We start from the raw sequence: 26389 nt of genomic DNA, 5'->3' as shown, positions 1-26389 counted from the left end.
AAGAATCAATAGTACTCTTCAATGCAAGAATCAATGACACTACCCAGTACTAGAATCAATAGTGGTTTACAGTACTATAATTCATAGCACAATATAATACTACAATCAATAGCACTGTACAGTACTATAATTTATAGAAATGAATAACACCGTAATTAATAGCAGTATATAGTACTATAATAAATAGCGCTAAAAAGCACTATGATCAATAGCGCTGTATAGATACTAGAGTCAATAGTTATCTACAATAAAGAATCAGCAATACTGTATAGTACAGGAATACATATTATTGTACAGTATTAAAATTAAAAGTGCCCTACAACGCAAGAATTAATGATAATGCACAGTGCTAGAAAGAATAACAATTTAAATTACTAGAATCAATACCAATCTACAGTGCAATAATCAACAGTACTCTGTAGTAAAATAATCAACATTAGTGTACAGCAGTAGAATGAATTGCATTGTAAATTACTAGAATCAATAATACTGTCCAACGCGAGAATCAAGAACACTACCCAGTTCTAGAATCAATAGCATTGTACAATACAAGAATTAATAGCACTATACAGTTCTAGAATCAATAGTACTGTACAGTACTAGAATCAAACACCGTACTAGATTCAATAGTCTGTTTACAGTACTCTACTTAACAGCCCTGTACATTAATGCGCCCAATAGTGCCTAACTAAATAGTACCATACTAGGCAAAATAATACTACAGTACCACCTAGTTAAATACAGACCTGCACTATAATATTGCAAAAGTAAAATACAGTTATAATCTAGCACTGCAGTATAAACTGTTGTAATAGTCAAAATAATACTACAGTATTTCAGTAATAAAATACAACAGGATTATAGTACTACAGTATATTATCTTAGTGCACTAGTATAACACTCTACTGTATCTTACTATAACCTGTATATTGTATAGTTATAAACTTATTACACTATACAATATTAAATTTAATAGTTTGGTACTAGGCGGAATATTACTGCATACAACCATGTAATACCGTACAGTAGAGTATAGTATCATACAGTATAATACTTTACATTATAATACAGTATAGTGCAATCCAGTGTAGTACAGTACACTATAAAACATTATAGTACAGTATAGTACATTGTAGAGAAGTAATTTACAGTATAGTACAGTACATTGTAGTAAAGTATAGCAAAGTAAATTATAGTAAAGTACTATAAATTACAGTTTGGCACATTTAAATACAGCATAGCACAGTAAAATACAATATATTGCAGAAAAGTAAAGTGAAATACATTAAATTAATACAGTACAGTACAGTATAGTATAGAACCATGCAGTATAGATTAGTGCATTGTAGGACGCTGTGGTACAAAACAGTATAGAATAGTACAATAAAGTTCAGTATAGTATAATAAAGCACAGTACATTACAGTACAGAGTGATATAGTGTAGAATCCTGTAGCATATTATAGTATAGTATAGTACTTTAGTACAATACAGTACATTATAGTCATTTAGAGTGCAGGGCAGTATAATATAGTATAGTATGTTACAGTGTACCACACTATTATACAGTGTAGTAAACAGTAATACACTGTTGTACCGCATAGTACAATACATCAAAGTATAGTATCATCATAGTACATCATAGTACAATACATCAAAATATACATCAAAGTAAAAAATACAGTGTAGTAAAATAAAATTCAGTACAGTACAGTATATTACAGTATAATTAAGTCAATTTAGTATATTATAGTATAGTATAGTATAGTACAGTAAAGTATAGTACAGTTTAATACAGTAACATATAGTGTAGTAAAATGTAGTATAGTAAATTATAGTATAGTTTAGTATACTACAGTATAATAACGTATAATGCAGTGTCGTATAGTACAGTACTGTGTGATATAGTACAATATAGTACCACACAATAAAATTTAATTTTCCATAAAAAATAACGAAACTATTTAGCAAATCCATCAAACACATTAGTTAAGTGTCTTAATCCAAATATTTGAAAAAAAAAATTATTTTTAAGTCGTCTTAAATACTTATTTGTTATAGAAACTGCTACTTAGACGAATCTGCTTTCCATTTTTCCTTGATTTTCTTTATTTTCTCTTGCTCGCAGACTATACTAAACTTCCGCGATAACACTCATTGTTATAACATACAAAACTGCGCTAGGTATTTTTTACCCAAGCAAACTATTATCGTCAAAGCAGCTTAAATCGCCTGCAGCATCCAGGCTGCTCTACTTTCCTAATAAAATTCAGCCACCCTCTGAATTGTTATTAAAAAATATCAGAAAATTTTTAAATTTTACAATACTATCTAAAAAAAGTCTTTATTTAATATAAATATTTAGATTCTTATTTAAATTTCTTGAAAGAAAAGCAAGTTTTTTACATTGAAAATTCTGATTGAGTGGAATTGATTCTTATTCAATAGGTTTCTTTACATTTGAATCCGATTAGTTTCGGGCGAATCGAGTAGATTTCCGATTCAAACTGGTTGAGCCTAATTCATTTGAATTGATTTCTGTTCGATTTTATTGATTTCTGTTCAATCTAATTGAAACAAATTGGTTTTATCATTTAAACAGGTTTAATCCAATTTCATTCGGTTTAATTCCGATTGAATTCCGATTGAATTCCGGTCTATTCGGATTTAGTTTAATTCGTATCGTATAATTCCGATTGGGTCAGTTGGTCTGGACAAACTGATTCGAACTGAATCCGATTGATTTATATTATATCTGGTTGGATTAAATTAACTGGAATTAGATTTGATTAAATCTTATTGAATTTGGCAGAATGTAAATTCGATTGATTTCGAATAAATCATCTTAAATCGTATTAATTCCGCTTCATTATGATTGAAACCGGTCAATTCGGACTGAATCGGATTTATTTAATTAAAACCCGATCGATCGGAATTTAGTTAGATTTATAATCAGATTGAAAATAACTAATTCCAAATTGATGGTAGTAAATTAAAATTTATCTCAATTTGATTCACCTGCAAATTTGGGTTGATTTAAATTAAATCAGGTTCCATTTGAGTCAATCCGTTTAAAAAATCTGATTACCTTCTCTAAAATCCGATTGAATCTTATTGATTTCAGTAGAATTAGAACTATAGAATTAAATCCTATTGATTCTGCTTCACTAAGATTGGAATCGGTTAATTCCGATTAATTCGGATTTATTTCATTACCAACCGATTGAATGGAATTTATTTTGATTTAATCCGATTGAAAATGATTAATTCCGAATCGACGAGAATAATGTAAAATTCGATGTAATCCGATTGACATATGTAAAGTTAGGTTGATTTGAATTAAATCAGTTTACATTTGAGTCAATCAATTAAAACTTTTGGATTTCCATATTTTAAATCTGATTTATTTCGCTTGCTTTTTATTTATTCCGATTTTAACAAAGCAAATCCGATTGACTTGAAAATTTACATCCTGGTGCTAACTTCAATTTCCTTTTACAAAAATTTAAAAAGAAAAACGTTAATCTCTCTTCTACTTCATTTACATGTCCGCTACAGGAACGCTTTTGAATATTCTGGCGTGAGAACATGAATTATTCTTTGACGCATAAATAACAGCATCGATTTTCGTTAGAAAACGAATTCTTCAACCCAGGGAGTGGGTCGGGGAAAAGGTGGACAGATTTCCGGCGGTATATTTAAATCACGGAAACGAAAGAAAAAAAGTACAAAAAGGCAGGTTAGCATCGTCACGGAATTCCTCTCAAAATTGTCGCTGTACTCGTTTAATCGATCGAAAATACACAACGACACCAATAGCATTCTTAACCAAGTTTATAAAAGCAATCAAGACGACCGTAATAATAAAAAAAAATATTAAACTTAGTTTATTGAAAACCTGACATAAAACCTCAAAAATGTAATAAAAATTTTTAGAGCCGTGCAATATGTTTTTTTTTATAATTTTCAATCTTCTAATAATATTTAAGAGCGTCTAAAATTTTCTAAAGGCTTTAAGTAAACATTTTTTAAAGTGCTCAGAATGTATCGGAACCTATCAAAATGAAGTTGAAAGATGAAATATATTTTTTTCGAATAAAGAAAAAAAAACTAAAGAGAACAAATTCGAACGAGAATATAACCCTTCACGCGGCCATTTAACAAAATAAAAAAATCTACTGAATTCAATTTTTTAAATTTGAAGTTCAAATTTCATATTTTAAAACCAATTTTAGGGAATCAATAATAATTTAACAATTATTAATTCAGAAAAAATCCAGGGCAGTTTAAAAGATATTTGGATGTTTTAAAAAGATTAAAAAATAATTTTATTCTTGAAAAGATTCTTAAAAAATATAATTTTGAACGCTTTGAAAAAAAAAATTTAAAAGCTTTTTAAGCATTGAAAAAAGAACCAAAAGAATGAAACAAATTTATGAAGATTTTTAGAAAAACAGAAATGATTTTTTATTTGGAAAAATTAGTTTTGAGAAATTAAATTTGTTAAGCCTTTTAAGGATTCAGGATTCATAAAAAATGTTTTTAAAATTCTAGTGAAAATTTGTTGTGATTTTTTATTTTAAATTATTAATTTTAGCAGAATAAAAGAAATTAATGAAAACAAATTTTAATGAATAAATAATAATTAAACAACTATTACGTTAGAAAAAACTTAGATAATTTCAAGATATAGTTAGAAGTTTTGCAAAGATTTCAAACAATTGAAAACAAAAGATTTTTAGGAAAATTAAAATGATTTTCAATTTTTTAAAGTTACTTTTAAGACAATTTTTTGAAAAATTTCAAAAGATTCTCAGAGTAGTAAAAAAATCTGTTGATACATATTTTTATATATTATTAAATAGATATAGATTTCTGAAAATTTGGTAGTAAAATTATCAAGCTTTTAAAGGGTTTTATAAGGTTTTAATATAATAAAAAAATTTTCTGAGATTCCTAGGAGAACTTTCTATGATTTTTGATTTTTAAATATTCATTTTAACAGAACATTTAAAAAATTAAAGAATGTATAATAACTGAACAATTATTACTTTAGAAAAAATTTAGGTAAGTTTAACAGATATTTTGAAGCTTTAGAAAGATGATAAAATCATTCAAAACTTGAAAATATTAAAAAAAATGAAAAACATAATGTAGATTTTTAAAGGTTTTGAACAAAAATCTAGAAGCTTTTTAAACCTTTTAGAAAAATTCAAAAGCTAGTAAAAATTTATTAGTATTCTTAAGAAAATTAAAATTATTTTTTATTTTTTAAAGTTTTCAAAAGATTTAAAAAATAATTTAAAATTTTTCAAGTAAAAAAAATGTTAAATAAAATTTTTTTAATTTTTTGGAACGAAACTTTAAGGCTGTTTAGGAACTTAAGAATATTGAAAGATTATACAAAAATTTCCTGAAGATTCCTTTGGAAATTTAAAGTGATTTTTTATTTTAAAACAATTGTTGAGAGAACATTTACAAATATTTCAAAACAAGTTTTATTGTCTAAATAAGAATATCATTAATTTTTGACGACTAAAAATTAAAGTAATATAACTTTTAATTGAAAAAGTGTTCAAATTAAAAAACTATTGTAATCTTTCAATTTTTAATGCTTAACTTAAATTTAAGTAGCAGGATATAATTTTTTTTTAATTTATAGTTTGGATTAATATATTTTTGAATCTTTCAACTTTACAGTTTATAAAAGTTAAAAATTCTCAATTTTATAGTTTAGTGGTATTTAATATTGGAAATTATCAATTAAAATGTTTTAAAAGTGTTAAACTATTTGCTCAAAAAGTAACTTTGTTGTTAAGAATTCACATTGACGATATGAAAATGCAACTATTTTGTAGAAAATTTGTCTTTTTGGCTTGAAAATTCAACAAATCAGTGGAATTTCTTTACTTTCTTTGTTCAAAATTCCCCTCTTTTCGTTTAAAAATTTATCTCATCTGGTAAAAAATATATATATTTTTTAATTTAACTATTTTTTTAGAAACTTAGTCTGATTTGGTCGAGGATTTAGATATTCTGTTGGAAATTCTTTTTTTGTTTTTGAATTCAGCTGTGTTTGATTTCAAATTAAAATCTTTTTTGCTAAAAGTAATATTAAATATAATATTTTTCGATGAAAATTCATCTATTTTTGTTGACAATTCACGTATTTTGTTAAAAATTTCACTAGTTTGGTAAAAGGCTCCACTATTTAGTTGAAAAATAAATTTTTGTTAAAAATTCATATTTTTGGTTTAAGAATTCAACTTTTTTTTAGAAAATTCGTCTTTTTGTTTGAAAAATCATTATATTAATGGAATTTTCTTTCTTTGTTCAAATGTCGTTTTTTTTAAATTTAGGTGTTTGGTTAAAAAGTTCCATTTTTTGGTTGGTGGAAATTTAACTACATATTTTTTTCAATTAAGAAAAAAAACTAAAGAGAAAAGATTCGACCGAGAATCGAACTCTTGACGCATGGCTTTAAAGCGACGAACCACGCCTTAAGTTGCAACCTAAGATTCCTGGCTCATCTCCACAACTACTGGTCCATTCAAAAAACAAAAAAAACCTGCTAAATAAATGTTATTAAAGTTTAATTTAATTCCGGTATTAACTATAACAAAATTTCATATTTACCAATAAATCCAAGCAGAAATGTAAGCGAATATATGAAGAGTACTGGTCCATATTCCGCCCAGGGGATGCCAGTGTCTCCATCATCAGGTGGCATGGAATCATCCGAAAAGTTTGAAAAATTCATTTTTTTTTCAAATTTTCTTTTCGCCACCAACAATTTTTAGGCCACTCTCACACACTTTTTTGGTCCTTTTCCACCCCGAATCCAGCATACGAAAATTCGAATTGCGCTAGTTCTTCTTATTCTCAACACCATTTTTGATTTTATTTATACAGTGCACTTTGTTTTTAACGAGTACATGGTGAGGGATGATAAAATTAAAAAGCACCCCTTCAGGACATTATAACAATATTTAAGTGGGATTTTACACTCGGCTATTAAAATCGCAAGACTGGGAAAGAGTCGAGCAATCTTTAGCTGGGGGGAATTGGGGGGGGGGGGTTGTCGCGCTTAATAAGCCACTTTAATCAGATTTCTTTGCCAACTTCGATCACTCGATCAACTCTAGGGGAATGACGCCTCGGCACTGGTGTGATCCTAGGTCACGTTCTCAATGGGGACGAAGCTGTTCAGAATATCGCCGATTATTCAATCGTCTTTTCACCAGCCCCTCCTCCCAACCTCAATTCATGAGATAAGAATCCGAGGAATTCATTGAAAGAGGGACATTAATTATTATATAATTGAATTTATCTTGAACATAAACAACAAATTCCAGAAATTCAGTTTTAGTTTGTTATTGAAATTATCAGCTTTTATTTGTTTTTAATAATTTAATTATTTTATCAGTGCTCGTTTTTTTTAACGTTCATGTCTGTAATGTATATATGCGAAATAGTATATTATGCCATAAGTAGGGAAACTTTAGTTTTGTTTTAGTGGAAAATTAGGAAATTTTTGAAATTTAAGGAAATTTCGGGTCAATTTATAAATTAGCAAAAATTTTAAGGATTTCACAAATTTATGGTCATTGGTATGTTTATAAATTGCCGAAAATTTCCAAAAAAGTTTTTTTGACATTTTAAACATTCTAAGAATTTTGGAAATCCTACAGATTTTAGAAATTTGTTTTAAATTTATAAATTACTAAAAAAATGTTAATTCTAAAAAATTGAAAAATTTTTAGAATTCCTTAAATTTAGAAAATTCTTTAAACTTTTAAAACTTCTCAATTTTTCAAAATTCTTGAGTTTTTAAAAAGTTTTGACATTTCGGAAATTCTTAAAATTTGAATAATACTGTAAATTATAAAAATGATTTAAGTTTTAGAAAATATTTAAATTTAGGATACTAGCTGAGTATCCAAAGATTTCCCAAATTTTCGGTAATTTATGGTAAATTATCTGCAAAATTTGTAAGTTATAGCTTGGAAAAAATTCAATTTGCCAAATAATCCGTTTTTGTTTTTTTTTTTTAATATTGCAAAAATTTTCAAAATTTTTTTTTACAATTCCGAGAATTCAAAAAATGTTCAGAATTTTAGAAGAATTCCAAAGCCTTAAAAAATTTTAATTTTCTAAAAGTTTTCTCAATCTCAAAATTACCAAAGTTTGAGAAATTAAAAAACATTCTTTAATTTTGTAAAAGTTTTGGAATTTTTTAAAATGCTTTAAATTTGGAAAATTCTTCACATTTTAAATATTAAAAAAAAATTAATTCATGGTAAATTTATAAATTACCAAAATTTTTGAAAATTTTAAAAATTCAGGAAAATTTAGAGCATCCAAAAAGTTCCGAAATTTTCAAAAATATATGATAATTTATCGGTAACTTTTGTAACTTATCGCTTTGAGTTGTTTCAATTTGTCACCGTTTTTTTTTAATTTTCAGATATTTAAAAATTTCAGAAACTGAAACATTTTAGAAATTTTGAAACATCCGGAAATTTGTTTAATTCCTTAATTTTGTAAAAAAAATGTAAATTTTTTAACATTTTTTTTCATTCTTACGATTTTACAATATCTTGAAATTTTTAGAATTCTTGAACCATTTAAAAATGTTTTAATTCTTGAAATTTTGAAAATTTTTAATTATTTAAAATGTTCAGAAATTTCAAAATTCTTCAAATTGTAAAATTTCTTCACATTTTTGAAATTCATGGTAAATTTATAAATTACCAAAAATTTTGAAAATTTAAGAAATTTGCGAAAATTTAGAGCATCAAAAAATTTCCAAAATTTTCGGAAATTTATGGGAATTAATCGGTAACTCTTGTAACTTATCACTTCGAGTTAGTTCAAACCGTCAACATATTTTTTTAACTTTGGAATATTTGAAAATTTTATAAAATGAATTATTTTGGAAATTTTAAAACATCTTAAAATTTTTCGAATTCCCTAATTTTGTAACAATGTTAAATTTCTCGACATTTTTTACATTGTTAAAATGTTAGAAATTCTTGAAATGTTTAAAAATCATAAACAATTTTATAAAAATTTTTAAATTTTGAACATTTTTTTAATTCTTCAGTTTGAAAATGCTTATAATCTTCAGAAATTTTGAACTATGTGGGAATTTATGGTAGACTTAAAAATTGTCAAAAAATGTTGAATGTTCGAAATTTTGAAACTAGAAATCTCGAAAATTCTTGACATTTGGAACATTCCTGAAATTAATAAAAAAATAATAATTTACGGAAATTCGAAGTATACAAAGATTGTCTAAATTTGCGATAATTTATGGTAATTTATTGTTATCTTTTGTAACTTATCGCTTTAAATTTTTTTAATCAGTCAAACAGTCTGTCAAATCAGTTAACTGGTCCACTTCGTAGGCATTGAAACGAGTTGAGATCATGCATGTGTTATGAAATTTCAAATTTTGATATCTCTGGGCGATTTAACAAAACAAAACAACACACTTTTCATTGTTTTTTTTTTTTTTTATTTTGCTTAAGCCAACTTTTTAAAAACATTGTTTTGATATATTAAAAATTATGAAAAAGGATACGTTTCCAAACGATAATAAATTAAATGAGTGAATAAGGAACTTAAAAAAAGTTTCTTGAGCGGGACTCGAACCCTTGAGGATCCCGGCTTTAGAAACGACACTAAGTGACTCTTGTCCAAAATTTAAATGACGATATATCTAGAACTAGAAGACCTCATCTCTAAGAAGAATAGGCACAAATAGAATTTTTCTTTAATTTTTAAGGACTTATATTGAATATATTTTTTTCAGTGAAATATTATTTCTATTCGCGTTAGAAAAAAAATCTTGCTACTAGAGATTATATTTAACTGAACGCTGCCTATCTGCGTTTTAAACCTAAGAATAAATCCCATACTTACGTTGCGCGATTATGCAATGGAACGATTTTTCCATTCAGTGGAAAAGTACGAAAATTCGAATTGTTATATCCCGTAAACTATTGAACGATTAAACAAAACAAGAAAATACTCTTTTAATCGTTTTTTGGTAGTTTGTTAAAACCAAAATTTCTACAATTATATTTGTAATATATCAATAATTATAAATAAGAATAGGCTACTAAACAATAATGAATAAAACTAGTTTATCAGGAATAAAAAAAAAAGTTTCTGGAGTGGGACTCGAACGCTTCAGACTCTCGGCCCTAGAAACGGCCTTGCATGACCCATGTCGAAATTTCAAATGACGATATCCCAAAAACTATTATACCTTATCTCAAACAAAAAATAAGTATATTTTTATTTTTCTCTTCCTTCTAGGAATTATGTAGCAGCTTATGAATTTTTTAAATTGAAGTAGAGAAGAATTTTGCTACTAGGGATCGTATTCCCGATGTTGCGCGATGACACGACTGAACGATTCTTCACCTGAGTGGCAAAGTACAAAATTCCAGATTGCAATATCTCGAAAACTACTCATCGATTTAAGAAAAACAAAAATATACGTTTCATCGTTATTTGTCAGTTTAATTAAACCAATATTTGAAAAATATTGTTTAATATATTAAAAATTATGAATTGGAATACGTGTATCTAGTGAATAAGGTAAAAAAAAAAGTTTTCCTAGCGGGACTCGAGCCCTTGAGGCGCTCAGCCCTAAGAACGAAACTACGCGACCCTTGTCCAAAGTTCAAATAGCGATATCTCCGAAACTAATACACCTTATCTCAGACAAAAAAAAATAACTGAAATAAATTTTTCTCTACTTTTTAGGAGTTAAATAATATACAAAGTCATTTTTTACGAAATATTTCGATTCCTGTTAAGAAAGATTCTTGCGACTAGAGATCTTATTTGACCGCACGTTTCCTATCTTCATTTTCTACCCAAGAATAAATCCCATCCCGAAGTTTTGAGATGACGAGACGATTCTAGCCGCTAGTGGGGGGGGGGGGGCTTCAGTGCCTTTTCCGAAACCACAAGTAATATATTCTCTCTCACGTAGGTTATATCAGTTATATTGAGCTAAAATCATGCACATAGCACAACCACATACATGATGTTTGCCACGCAAGTTCACGTAAACGTAAATCTTCTACAGAACCTGCAGACGAATGCGAATGCAGCAGATGCTTCTCTACGAGGTTTTCGCCTTCCGGCGGGTTCATTCAACACTTTCTAAAAACAAAAAATCGCAAGAAAAGTGAGACACGAAATAACTTTGCTTTTTCATGCATTTGAAAATTTTATTTTTTTCATTTTTTAACCATTTCGATTTTATATTTTTTGTTTTTATGTACTTATTATTTTAATTAAATTAAAACAAAGTTTTATTCAAGTTTTTTATTGCATTAGCACTATCAATTGTGCGGTACTCGCGCGTGTAGTTTTTAAAATTTTGAGGCAAAAAATTACTTTTTATACAAAACAAATTTTTGAAAATTTTTATTTTTTAGGTTTATTTATTTATTTACTTATAAAGCTCTATGAATATATTTTTCATACAATTTTTGAGAGAATTCAAAAAGCATTTTGAAAATGTCAATTGCTTAAAATCAAAGTTTCAATATAAAAGTTAATCTTCAACCAAATACGTGAATTTTTCAAACAAAAATTATGATTCTTTTAAATTTTTATTATAAAAAAGTTAAATTCATTTTGAAAAGACAAATTTGTAAACAAAATAAATCATTTTCATCGAAATGGACGAATTTTCTACTGAGAAGATTAATTTTCTACCAAAAAAGACGAACTTCCAACTAAAATAATAAATCTTCAAACAAAATAACTTTCCAACCACAAAAAAAATTCTCAACAAAAAATTTATAATAATTCATATTTTAACTGAATAGAAAAAAATTGATTTGAAATCAAATAGTTTAATTTATCCAAAAAATACCTATTTTTATTCAAACAGTTCAATCCTAAACCAAAAAGGATTGAATATAACGAAAAAAAAAACATTTATTTTGTTTAATTAAAATTTTCTTATAAATTTTCAATATCTTGCAAAGTTTTACCAAATTTATAATTTCTTCAAAACTTCTATATTCCTAAATATATATTAAAGTAGCTCAAATTTTTCCAAAATTGCCTTGATTAAAAAACAATAAATAATCACTATTTAATTAAAATAAAAAATCACAAAATATTGACAGAAATTGTAGAAACATTTTTAAAATTTTAAAACCTTAAAAACTCTTTTTTAAAATTCAAAATATTTAAAATATTAATTATTTTCAAAGTGTATTAATAACTTTTGAATATCTTTCAAAATATTTTTAAAGTATTTTGCAATATTCTCTTAAAATAAATTCTGTAACATAAAAAATAATAAAAAATATTCTCAAAAATCTACAGAAAATTTGTTTCTTTTGTTGATACCATTTATAATTATTGAACATATTTTAAATTTTTAGCTGAAGATTTTTTTTAATCTACAGTTTTTTTTACATTTGTTCAAATTGTTTTTCGGATTGATATTATATTTGTATATTTTTCATACTTCTAAATATCTCTCAAACTTATTCGATTTTTTCTGAAATGTTGTAATTTTCCAAAGTTCAAATTTTCGTCAACAATTTTACCAAATAATTTGAAATGTTTTAAAATTTTTTTAACTTATTTCATCAAAATAAAACATAACTCTAAATTTTCCTTGCAATTTAAAAAAAAAGTTTTTTCAACTGAAAACCTTCAAAAACCCTTTTAACTTTGTTGAAATCTTTTCAAACTTGTAAAACTGCAAAATATCTTTTAAAATAATAAAAAAATCATAATATTTTTAAATCTTCAAAGCTTAATCATTTACAACTTTCTTATTTATTATAATTATTATTCTTATTTATGTTTTAAGTTAATATTTTAATCTAAAAAAAAACAGTTGACTTCATCCAAAAAATACAAATTATCAAAGAAATACTGGAATCCTCCATTAACAAATTTTTCTTTTGGATTGTCTTGAATTTTTTTGAAAATAGTTATTGTCTCATAGTGAATTTTTAAAAATTAAAAATTAATAAAAATGTTGTCATTATTCTTTAAAAAAAAGTTTTTCTTCTCCTGAAACCTTTCAAAATTCTTAGAAAGATTCTGAGCTTCCTGTTCCAAATCATCAAAAATCTACATTTTTCCAAATTAATTTTTCAAGATAAAGAATCACTTTCAATTTTCTCAAGAGTCTTAAGAGATTTTTCGCATTATCTTGAAACTTTTGAAAATCGTAAAAAAAACTTCAAAATTGTATTTTTAAATCTTCAAAAATCTACATTTCATTCAAAAAATGTTTTTATCTATTCAAATTTCAAATTATTTTTTAAATTTAAAACAAAATTTGAAATATATTTCAAAATTACTCGATATTTTCCTGAAACATTGCAAGAATTCTGCAAAATTACAAAAGTTTCCTGACAACCTTCCTGATTCTTTTTTATAATTTCGGAAATCTTTTGCAATGTTTTAGACATTTTTAAACTAAGTTTTAAAACAACTTTTGTAAAATAAGAAATTAGTAGAAATCAGCTTTAAATTTTTTGTTTCAAATCTTCAAAAATTTTCTTTCAAAATAAAATTCGGTGAAATTTTTTCAAGTTTAAAATTATTTCTGTACATTTTAAAAACTTGGGAAATAATGTTAAATTTTTTTTCAAATATTCTTTTCAAATTAATCTTTTAAAATAAAGAATTACTTTTCATAAACATTTTTCAAAATTCAAAAAAATTTTGCTATTTTTTAACAACTTCTGAATTTTGAATCTAATCTCTGAAATGAGATAAAGGCTAAGATTCATTCTTTTTTTATCCAATTTTTTTTAGTAAAGATCTTTTAATATTAAAATAATAGGTGGAAAAATTAAACAGATTTTTCAAAATTGTATTTTTTGTCCAAAATAAAAAATAGCTTGTTGTAATATTTTTTTGTAAACCATAATGGCTAACAAACGGTCATTACGAGTTGCAATTCTGTTAAGCGAAAAAAAGAAAGAACCGGTAAATTGACTTGTTTTAAGATATGTTCAGAGTTACGATAGAACCGCTAAAAGAAGGTAAAAAACGCAGCTCGTAGTATTGGAAAATCGATAATTAACCATTAAGGCATTTATTGCTTTGGCTTTATTCTTTTAGTGAATGGAAAAAACATAGAAGGATTCAATTAAAATAATATTTTTTTTCCACAATCTAAAACCTCATATTCTATTTATTAAAAAAAAAAAAACATTTTAAACATTTTTTATCAACGAAATAAATAAAAAGATTGGATTTAAACAGATTAGTTGTATTAATACTTAAATTCCTGTTTTTCGCTGAATAGCTGCAAAGGAAGAATCACAAGATTCCTTTTTTTTTTAGTTAAATTCATTTTTAATTACTATTTTTTTTCTGTTTGTCACAATATTCCCTAAACTTTCGGAATTTCCGGTTCGCAAGTAGACCACTTGCCAGTTGGCTAGGTCTAGTTAAAAATGTTGCTTTCTGATGACAGACGTGCAGCCAAATTAACAGAAAACATCACAGGGAAATTAAGAAGAAAAAATAAAAATAACTGCACTTGGAAAGAATGTTGTGTTAACAAAATAAAATATTTTATTTATAATTTATTTTTTTGTAAAAGTTGAATCCTTAACCAATTAAATAAATTTTTAATTAAAAAAAAATATATTTTTTAATCAAAATTGGTATCTTCAAAATTTTAGCAAAGAACATAATTTTTATCAGAAAAAAACGTATTTTTAATCAGTCCAGTTTGACAAAAAATGTGATTTTTCAATCAAGTAGTTAAATTTCATAACCAAAAATATGAATTTTCAAGAAACAAAATTAATTTTCAACCAGAGGTGAATCTTACAAAAAAATTAACAAAATAATTCCGCCAAGTAGTTGGATTTTCAATAAAAGAAGATTATTTTTTAATCAAATATTTAAATTTCTGTTTTCCCAAAAAATTTGAATTTTTAACTGAAACGAGAAATTTTCATTAAATTTGTAGACTTTTGAAGAGAAAATTGCGAAATACCTACAAAAAGGTGAATTTTCAACCCGAAAATATAATTTATCAACAATAATGTTAACTTTCTACAAAATTTTTAAATTTTCTTTCAAAAATAGTTAAATTTTTATGAAATAGTTTTATTTATATCAGATTATTTAAATCTTTAAGCAAAAAAATATATTATTAACAAAAAAGTAAATTATCAACAAAAAGTTAATTCTTAACAAAAAAGTTTGTTTTGATAAAAGTGTTCATTTTTATTCAAGTTGTTAAATTTTTGAGATGAAAGAATAAAAGTTTCTACAAAAAAGTTGATTTCCAAACAAGAAAGAATTTCTTAGAATAAACGATGAATTTTCAAGCAGTTGAATTAAACGAAAAAAAATAGGAGTTTTAACTAAATCGTTCAATCCTCAACCAATTACATTATTTTTTAATCAAGAAAGATGAACTTTGAGCCAAATATAGTTGAATTTTCAAATTATAAAAATAAAAATTTCAACCAAATATAGACTAGTTCAATTTTCAGATAAAAATCAACTTTTAACCAAAAAGAAGTAAATCTTTAAACAAATTTGTTTAACAAACTAGGTCAATAAAGTATTTAAATTTTCAATAAAAAATATAAATTTTTAACCAAATATTCAAACTATTGTTCTACCAGCAAATATGAATTTTCAACAAAATACTGGATTTTTCAATACATTTTTTAAATTTTGAAAAGAAAAAGGCGAATTATCTACAAAACAGTTGATTTTTCAACCCGCAAATATATATTTTCAACGAAAATGTTAATTTCTCACAAAAAAAGGTCATTCTTTTTCAAATAGTTAAATTTTTATAAAATAGTTTTATTTTTAGTAAGAAGTTAATTTTCATTAAAAAAATTAATTCTTAAGTAATTTCTTGAATTTTTAAAACAAACAGATGGAATTTCTTTTTGAAGAATTTCATTTTAAACCAAGAAAGACATTTTTACCAAAATACGAATTTTCTATTAGTTGAATGAAACCAAAAAATATTCAATTAAAAAATTATCTTTTATCAGAAAAAAGTGCATTTTCAAACATTTGGGTTTAACCAAAGACGACCATTTTTTAGCAAAAAATTTCAATTCTGAAAAAACGAATTTTTAACAAAAAAGTTAAGTTTCTACAAAATAGGTTAAATTTGTTCCAAACCATTGAATTTAATTAAATAGGTTAATTTTTAAACAAATATTTGAAATTTTAATAACAAATATGAATTTTTAACTGAAAAGGTTAATTTGAAGAAAAAGTTATTTTTCAAACAAAAATTTACTTGCAAAAATAGGTTCATTTTCAATCAATTTGTTGAGTTTTTAAGACAAAAAGATGACATTCTCTTCAAAAGGCTAATTTTCTCAAAAATAGTTCAATTTTATTCTGAATAGTTAAATTTGTATCAAATAGTTTCATTTTTAACCCAATATTTGAATTTTTAATAAGAAATATGAATTTTCATCCAAAAAATTTCATTTTCGACAAAAAAGTTAATTTTAAAAATAAAAAAGTAATTTTAAAAAATAGTTAATTTTCAAACAAATTGTTGAATTTCAATAAAAAAAGATAATATTTTCGACAAAAAAGTCCATTTTCAACCAGGAAAGAATTGTTTACAATAAACCATTCAACCAAAAAGAAATTAATTTTCAACAAAGTAGTCCAACTTCATAACAAGTATTTTAATAATTGATGCTATTTTGTAGAACAGGGTAATTAATTAATTAATTTCTGGTGTTAGATATTGCAGATTACTGGTCAAATAATTGTCTGGAAAAACGAGGAAAAATCTGCCTCGGCCGGGACTCGAACCAAGAATGCAATTAGTGAATAGTGGAGTCAGCGTTTCAAATCCGGGCCGACGCAGATTCTTTCTTGTTTTGTCAAAAAATTATTTTACCAGTAATCGGCAATATCTTACATCAGAAATCAAATTTCAACCACGTACTTGAATTTTTTGACAAAAAAAATTACTTTTTGAAAAGATAGTTGCATTTTCCACAAAATAATTAGTTTCAACCAAATAGTAGAATTTTTACCCAAATGAGAAATATGTAATAGAGATATATTAGGATACTTTAAAAGAAAAAATAGTTGGATTTTCTTATGGTCCGTATTGTGCCCCCCCCCCCCATCCCTGAAATTCGTAACGTAGTTTATGGGCGGTTTCTAAGTGGCTTTGAATTCTCTTGTATTGTTTTTAATTCCATTATACCTTTTTTGAATTACATATAATTAATAATAATTCCATTATTTTTTATGCGAATCCCTTGAATTTCACTCAATCTCTCTGAATTCGGTTAAATTAATTACTTTTAATTCTGTTGTAGTTCTTCAACCCATTTGAGTTTTAATTAAATGCGTTTGAATTCCTTTCATTGTTCCAGAATTTCTTTCAATTCATTCAAATTTTATTCAATCCTCTTTAACTCCAGTGATTTCATGAGAATGCTTTTGACATTTGAATTTTAAATAGGCTTTATTTTCCTCAATTAATCTTGGATACTTCGAAATTCTCTTAAATTTATTGGAATTTTTTCGTAAAATCAGGTTACGATAATTGACTTGTGTTTATTCAGGAATTGATTTTTAATTTAGATTGATTGATTGACGTTCAAATTTTCCTCTCAGATTTCAGAATGGGAATTCGAATTGTGTTCAAATAATAATGGTTGGAAAATGGTTTTTGAAATAAAGTGAGGGGGAAATAAAGTCAGTGGGTATTTCCGGAAATGACGGAAAAAAATTACTAACAAGCAGTCGTACTTGTCGAGAGAACTAAACGCTATTAGCGGAAGTAATTCAGTTACGCTTATTCTATTGAAGTTAATTCGATGAAATACTGAAACGAAATTACTCAGCTCAGATTTAATCAAATACTTTTTTTTCAAGTAAAAATAACAACCCTGTCATTTATTTTTCACTGCCGAAATTTGATATTAATTTTTTGCTCTAATGACTTTTCAGGATTTTTGAGTAAAAGATATCAAACCTTTTTGTGCACAACCTTTCTGATACAAAAGTAATGAATAATTTTGGGAGACGAAAATAATTTTTATTACAAAAAAATAACGACAATTTAAGATAATCATTTTTTTAGATTTTTGTTTCTCCACGGATTTACAATCACTTTATACAAAATTTCATAAATTTTTTATGGAAAAATTGATAAATTTCTGAAGATACGAAAATATTCAAAATTTTTAGTTATTTTATATTTTTTTCAAATTAAATTTGAAAATGAGACAATACCTGTATGAAAAGAGATCGTGGAGAAAAAAAAACATTTATATTTTTCTGAATAATATATTTAACAATTTGTTGTGAATAACTGATTTTTTAAAGTTTTGGTTTTCTGCGAAAATGTTATTACTTTATGAAGCGGTCAAAAATATCAATAATGCTAAGTATCAATAGATTTGAAAAGTAACATATCATTCATGGGAGACCAAAAAACTTCTGCATTTTGATAAAAAATAAAAAAGAAGATAAATGCAATTTTTTTTAAATGAGTTTTTTAACTTTTCTGTTTCACCGTGCAAATTTAATCATTGATACTCACTTTTATCAATTTTTTAAGCATAAATTTGTACTTTTATGAAAAAAAAGTAATTAAAATAAACCAATTTTTTGTTTTCAGATAAAATAAGTAGTATATCAAGTATATCAATATTTTGAAATTTATCAATTTACATTATCAAATTTATTTATAAATGTTTTTAAACATTATTAATAGAAGAGGAAATTTAAATTGTGAATGATTGTTTAATAATAGGAAATAATTTAGTTCTTAAAATTTCACAACCTCACTATATTTTATAATAACTTAATTTGAGTAATAATAATAATAATAAAAACTGATCTGTAATAACTTACTTACATTTTCAGAGAGATAGTAAATATTGATTATGGCATTTCAGGATATTTAATTTTTTTCAAAACTTCTGGGAAAATTTGAAAAAGAATATGGAAGGCTTTGCCAAACATTTTGAAGCACACCTTTGTAATTTTGCCATATTACATAACTTTAGAAACAATTTGAGTAAGTTTGAGAGATGTTCTAGAGTTTTGAAAGAATTAAAAAATAATGAAAACTTTTAAGATTTTTTAAACATTTTGCAAGATTGCACGTAAATAAAATACGTTTTACGTTCATAAGAAAAATAAACATGATTTTTTCTTGTGAAAAATTAATTTTAAAAGATGACATAAAAAGACTTCAAAGGTTTCTAAAATTTTCAAAGAAAAATCTGAAAGAACACTTTTTTAATTTTATAGAATTTAAAAAAAATCAGAAGAAATTTGAATAATTTTTAAAGATTAGAAGTCTTAGGATGTCTAAAAATATTTAAAAAAAGGAATTTTTATAAGATTCATTTGGAAATTTCAAATAATTTTCTATTTTGAAAAATAAGCTTTAAAAGAAAATCAAAAAAGTTTTTTTTTTTTAATTTCGAAAAAGAGTGTAGAAGATTTTAAAGAAAAATGTTTCAATTTGATAAGACTCAAAACTTTTAAAGAATCAAACCAATTAAACGAGTATTTAGAAGAATTGAAGAGATTCAAGAATAACTTTAAACTTTAAATTATTTTTAGACATTTAGATTGTTTTTTATTTAAAAAATCCTTAGAAGCTTTAAAAGAATTTTCAAAAAAGGCTTCAAGAGGACAAACAATTTTTCCTAATTCCCAAGAAAATTTAGAAGATTATAAAGCAATTTTTTACATTTTTAATGATTTCTAACATTTTAAGATAATTCGAATTAAAAGAAAACAACGACGACAAAATTGTTGTTAATAAGTATTTCTTTCACCTTTTCTGTTTTTCCATCGAATTTAAATCACTTTATACTCATTTTTATAAATATTTTACCAAAAATTTGTACTTTGCTCAAACAATTCTAATTAGAAAAAAAATTTTTCAGTACGAAACAACATAAGAAGAAAGTATTATTTTTAAGAAAATATAAATCGCTTAAACATTTCATTAGTGCTAAATACAAATAGATTTAAAAGAGTCCAGTGCCAGTCAAGAAAAACGAAAAGCATTTGTATTTTGTTAAGAAAATTTTTTTTTTAATCACAGATTTTTTTATTGTTTCGGGTTGTCCACGGATTCATTATCACTTTATATTCACATTTATCAATTTTTGTGCAAAAAAGTTCAAATATTTCTAAATGAACACAAAAAAATACTATCATCAAATTCATTGATCAAAGATTTTAATAATGCTCAATATTAATAGGTTTGAAAAGTAAAATATTTGTCTAAGATTTGTATTATTCTGAGAAATAATCCGTCTAATCATTTTTTTTTGTTTAAATTAAATTTGAGAACGAAACAATAAAAAAAATATATATATCGATAAAAGATTTCATTACTTTTAATTTTATTATAATCAATTTACACTCAATTTAATACGTTTTTCAAAAAAACATTTGTATTTTTCAGCGTAAACAGAAAAATAATCAACTTTTTAAAAAATAAATTGTTATTACAACACAATATTAAAACAAATGTATTATTTTTTAAGAAATGTAAATCGAACAAAAATTTGATTAATCTTAAATTCTAATAGATTTCAAATATAAAACATAAGTCAAGAGAGACAAAAATATTTGTATTTTTTTCAAAAAATAATGAAAAAATGTATTTTTAGTAACAGTTAATATAAATAAATTGGAAATGTCAAATATCAGTCAATAGGAAAACAAAAAACATTTGTATTTTTGTGAAAAAAATGAGAATCGAAAAATAATAATTTCCTACTCACGTTCGTAAATTAAAAAAAAAGGTGTGTTTGAAGAAAAAAGAACACAAAAATAATAATAAAATCATTTATTATTGTTTCAAATGATATATGATAATGAATCAATATGTCGAGAAATGTATTATTTTGGAAAAAAATGAATCGATAAAAGCATTCATAAATATTAAATATGAATAGATTTTTCCACGGAATTTTCATCTATACTCAAGTTTATAACATTTTCACAAAAAAATTTGCACTTTTAAAAAAAATAATTCAAATTAATAAAATTATCCAGAGGAAAAAATTTATTAAAATATTTAAAGTCGAGTATCAGTTGGAGGAAACCAAAAAACATTTGTATTTTTTTCAAAAAATAATCCAAATTTTTTTTGTCAATAACATAAAAAAACAATATATAAGAAGAAATGTATTATATTGAAAGGAATGGGATTATATTTTTTATTGTGTCTGTCTATAAGGAAAATTTTTAGAAAGTTTTTAAACAATTTACACGAAAATTCAGAAAAGTCTTTAAATTAAACAATTACGAAACATTTCCTTTTTCATATTTATCAATGTTTTTACACTGATATTTTTTAGAAAACATTGTTTTGATCTATCCATTTTATAAAATTAAATTTAATATAAAAATTTAATGAATGGAATTGTTAATTTTAGTATTTTACAAAATTAGGGGATAACTAAAAATTCCATAATATAAAATTTCGGGTAGTTTATAATATTACCAAGTTTTCTAAATAAGAAAATTAACGAAATATAAAAGTCCCAAATGAAAAATTTCCAAAATCACAAAATCGGCAAAATATAAAAATCTTGAATTGGACAATTCCCGGAAAATAAAATTCCCGAAATTACAAAATTTTCGAAATATAAAAAGCCCAAAATGAAAAATAACCGAATAGTAAAATTTCCGAAATCAAAAAATCCCAAATTGAAAACACCCCGAAAAATAATATTCCCGCCACTGTGAAATTCCAAAATTGGAAAATTCTTGAAGAATAAAACTGCCGAATTATAAAAATCTCGAATTGAAAAATTAATGAATAATGAAATTCCCGAATTAATAAAATTACAGAAATATATAAAAATCCAGAGTTGGAAAATTACCGAATAATAAAATATCCCGTACTTTCAAATGCCCATTTGCACATTTTGAAACAAATTTTGTTATCCCCTAATATATTTTCTTTGAATTGTTATTTTAGATTTTAACAGTAATTGAAAAAAATTAAGCATTAAGAAAAGATGTTTTTTTATCAAAATGTTTGATTAGTATATTTTTAATAAGTAATATTGATGAAAAAACAATTTCTTTTATTATATTAATTCAAGAATTATAATTGAGAATATTCTAATTATATTATTAAAAAATTTTCAAATTCGGTAATACAAACTGTCAACAATTTTTATATTCCGGATTTTCATATTTCTGCAATTTTATACTTGCCGGAATTTTCTTATTCCGGAACTTTCCAATTCGGAATTTTTCAGTGTCGGGAATTTTATTTTTCGGGATGTTCCTTTTATACAAAAATGAAATCACCTACTGATAAACGTTTCTATATAAATTATTTATGAATCTTCTTACCAACATTATTATTAATCATTTTTAATCCTAAAGTTTTTCCTTAATGAGGCAGAATTTCTGAAAAGAAGATTGAATAATCAAAATTCGGAAACTGGGAAAGTGATTCTCATTGTGGGAGTTAATCTTGGTAGCAAAGTTGTAAGTTTGTTTAATCTTTCTTGACAGTTGAATCGGACACAATTGTCAGAAAACTGTCGGAAGTTTCGCCCACTCAAGTTCACAGATTTGCATCTAAATCTCCCAAGTTTTCACATTCCGAATAACACAAATTTTCCCACGTCAATTTGAAAATACACTTTGTCAAAAACTTTTCACACCATCAAATTCAATACTGGATTTTCAACTTTATCAAAGACTACTTCATCATTTCCATGGAAAGATGCACTCACGAAAAACTTTTCAGAAATTTTTCTCCACTCAAAAGCACTTTCTCAGAAATTGATTTAGATATTTTTTAAGAAAATATTTGCTATAAAACTTATTTCATTTGATTTTTACTTCACTATTGTTTAATATAAATACGTTTATGACTATATTTTTCAAATCATTATTTATTTTCTAAAGAAATTTTGAAATAGTAACAATAATTAGATCTACCAAAAATTCATATACACATTCAGGAAAGATTTCAGAAAGAAATGCGATGGGATTTTTTGTCGAATTTATTACAAATATTTTACTAAAAAAAAAAATTTTATTTTGGTAGATGGTCGAACAGTTCGGAGAAGAGAGGTATCTCAAATACGACACGCGTGCGGCACCGAGTATAAACTGACTAAAGCCCGCCACGAGATTGAAGAGGAACCCGCGAAGCGACGTGCGTACGAAGCTGAGGCGGAAATTGCCGAGTGTAAACGAACGAACAATTTGGAAATTTGTGCTTTTTTACGAATAATAGAATATTTTTTTTTTTTTGAAAAATAAGTTAGAATAAATAAACTTATATTGTATTATATATTTGGCAGTCGAGTCGACTGAAAGAGACGACTGAAAAATCTCGAAAAATAAAATTCCTGACACTGTAAAACTTCTGAATTGAAAAATTCTCTGAATAAAAAATTGACAAGTATAAACCTTTAAATTTTTCTATAAATATGATCTTTTTATTTGTGTAAAAAAATCAAATATTTGTATAAAAATATTATTTTTCATGTTTGAAGTGCCTGAAATTATTATTTTAATTAAAAATAACAATAATTGAAAAAATCATGTAGACACATCTTTTTCTTAATTATTATTTCCTAAATTCGAAACATAATTTTAGAAACTTTAAACATCTTAAATGCATTTTGTTCTGATACGTATTTTCAATTATTGTAATTTGAATCAATAATAATATTTATAAATAAATTGTTTACTTGTTTAAATTCGTGAAATTTCGAGTTCGGATATTTTATAATGCGACAGATTTCTTTCGGGAATTTTCCAATTTGATAACATCATAAACTATTCGAAAGTTTTATTATTTAGGAATTTTCCAATTGAGGAATTTTATAATTTTATCATTCAGAAATTGTCCAGTTCGGACATTTTATTTTTGGAAATTTTCTTATTCTTGAATTTTCTAATTCGGTAATATTATAAACTATTCGGGGATTTTATTATGATGGAATTTTGTGATTCGGAAATTTTTTTATTTAGAAATATTATTATTCGAGAGTTTTCCAAGTCGGAAATATTATCAACTATCCAGGAATATTATTATTCAGAAATTTTATAATTAAGGAATTTTATTTTTGAGAATTTTGCAGTCCGGGAATTTCATTATTTGGGAATTTTTTAATTAGGACATTTCACAGTATCAAAAATGTTATTATTTGTGAATTATTATTTCGGAAGTTTCAATTCAGGAATTTTATAATTAGGAAACTTTATTTTTCGGGAATTTGATTATTCGTGAATATTTCAATCCGGTATTATTATAAACTATTGGGGGATTTTATTATTGAGGAATTTTCTAATTCAGGAATTTCATTATTTTGCAATTTTATAATTAAAAAATTTTAATAATCGGGAATTTTATTATTATGAATATTACTATTTGAGATTTTTCTAATTCGATAATATAATCAACTATTTCGAAATTTTGTTATTCGAGAATTTTATTATATAGCAATATTGCTATTCGAGAATTTTTCAATTCAGTAATATTATAATTATAAACTATTCGCGAATATTATTATTCAGGAATTTTTAAATTCAGATTTTTTTATTTGGGAATTTTATTATTCAGGAATATTATTATTCGAGGGTTTTCTAAATCAGAAATATTATGATCCATCCGGGAATATTAATATTCAGGAATTTTATAATTGAGGAATGTTATTTTTTGAAAATTCTTCAGTCCGGGAATTTTATTATTTGGGAATTTTTGAATTCGGACATTTTACAGGGTCGGCAATTTTATTAAGCGTAATTTTTTTTAATTGGGTAATATTATAAACTATTCGAAAAAGTTTATTATTCCGGATTTCTCAATTCGGGAATCTTGTTCGGGAATTTTATTATTCAGGAATTTTCCAATTCCGAAATTTTATTAATCGGGAATTTTATGATTACGAATATCACTATTTGAGAATTTTCCAATTCGGTAATATCATAAACTATTCGGAAAGTTTATTATTGCGGAATTTTATAATTTAGGAATTTCATTTTTCGTGAGTTTTATTATTCGTGAATTTTCCAATCCACTATTATTATAAACTATTCGAAGATTTTATTATTCAGGAATTTCATTAGTCGGGAATTTTATAATTGAGGAATTTTATTATTCGAGGATCTTCAAATTCCGAAATTTTATTTTTCGGGAATATTATTATATAGGAATATTGCTCTTCGAGAATTTTCCATTTCGGGAATTTTATTATTTGAAAATTTTCCAATTCAGAAATTTTATTATTCCTGAGTTTTCCAATTCGATAATATCATAAATTATTCGGTCATTTTATTATTCAGGAATTTTCCAATTCGAGAATTTCATTATTCGGGAATTTTATAATTGAGGAAATTTATTATTCGAGAATTTTATTATCTAGAAATAATATTATTCGAGAGTTTTCCAATTCGGTAATCTTATGAACTATTCGGGAATTTTATAATTTAAGAATTCTATTTTTCAAGAATTTTCTAATTTGGGAAATTTTATTACTTGGAAATTTTTCAATCAGGAGAATTTACAGTGTGGGAAATGTTATTATTCGTAAATTTTCTAGTATGGGGATTTTATTATTCGGAAATGTTTCAATTTGAAATTGTACAGTGTGGGGAATCTTATTATTCGTGATTTTTCCAATTTGGTAATATTATAAATTATAAATATTACAAATATTATAAATATTATAAATGATTAATTCGAAAATTTTGAAACCTAGCAATTTTTTATTGGGGAATTTTTCAATTCCCGAAAAAAAATCCTGAAATCATAAAATTTCCGGTAATTTAAAAGTCACAAATGGACAAATAGCCTTTTCCCGGTATTACCGAAATTAAAATTCCCGGTGAAAAATAGTTTACGTGTATTATTCACGAAATTAACTTGCCGAGATTTATTGAAAAATTTCCGACACCTGAACTCTTCGAATTAGAAAATTCCTAAATATAAACAATTCAAAAATAATTTAGCAGTTACCAGTCATGAGTCAGAAGTTAAGAGTCATAAATTAGAAGTTAGAGCTTGTGACTTGTGAGTTTTGTGTTATGATTTTCGTAATTACGACTTATGAGCTCCAAATTATGAGTTATAAGTATCGTGATATGAGTTACGTGTAATGAGCTAAAAAGTAGGGGTTAGGAATTAGGGGTTCGAAATCATAACTTAGGAGTTTTGCTTAGTGAGTTATGAGTTATAATTTAAGAGTTATAAGTTATAATTGAGCTGCGAGTTATGCGGTTTGAGTTAGAAATTAAGAGTTATAAGTTATGTATGTATATTTAATCTCTCCCTTTTACGGGTTTGAGGGCCTCCGCTCCATGTACATAAGGGCCTCCATGTACATAAAATTTACATTCCAT

The 26389-nt window shown here is 24.9% G+C and overlaps 1 protein-coding gene across 8 annotated transcripts in view; it reads right to left on the bottom strand.

The window, feature by feature from the left end:
* LOC117173324 (QRFP-like peptide receptor) overlaps positions 1-23125 on the bottom strand; it is a 236992-nt gene extending 213867 nt beyond the window's left edge. For 4 of the 8 annotated variants that reach the window (XR_004467166.1, XM_033361870.1, XM_033361819.1 and 1 more), the window contains exon 1: positions 6635-6998. Coding sequence is in view for 7 of the 8 variants with exons in the window: in XM_033361870.1 (XP_033217761.1) it covers positions 6635-6758 (124 nt within the window). In the remaining variant the exon portion in view is untranslated. Of the gene's footprint in view, positions 1-6634; positions 6999-22378; positions 22436-22975 lie in introns of those variants that run through there. The other 4 variants (XM_033361827.1, XM_033361833.1, XM_033361840.1 and 1 more) reach the window with 4 other exon arrangements.
* Positions 23126-26389: the final 3264 nt, after the last annotated feature.

Source organism: Belonocnema kinseyi, chromosome 1, assembly GCF_010883055.1.
Source record: "Belonocnema kinseyi isolate 2016_QV_RU_SX_M_011 chromosome 1, B_treatae_v1, whole genome shotgun sequence".
NCBI lineage: Eukaryota > Metazoa > Arthropoda > Insecta > Hymenoptera > Cynipidae > Belonocnema > Belonocnema kinseyi.
This window is presented reverse-complemented; position numbering and strand designations above follow the sequence as displayed.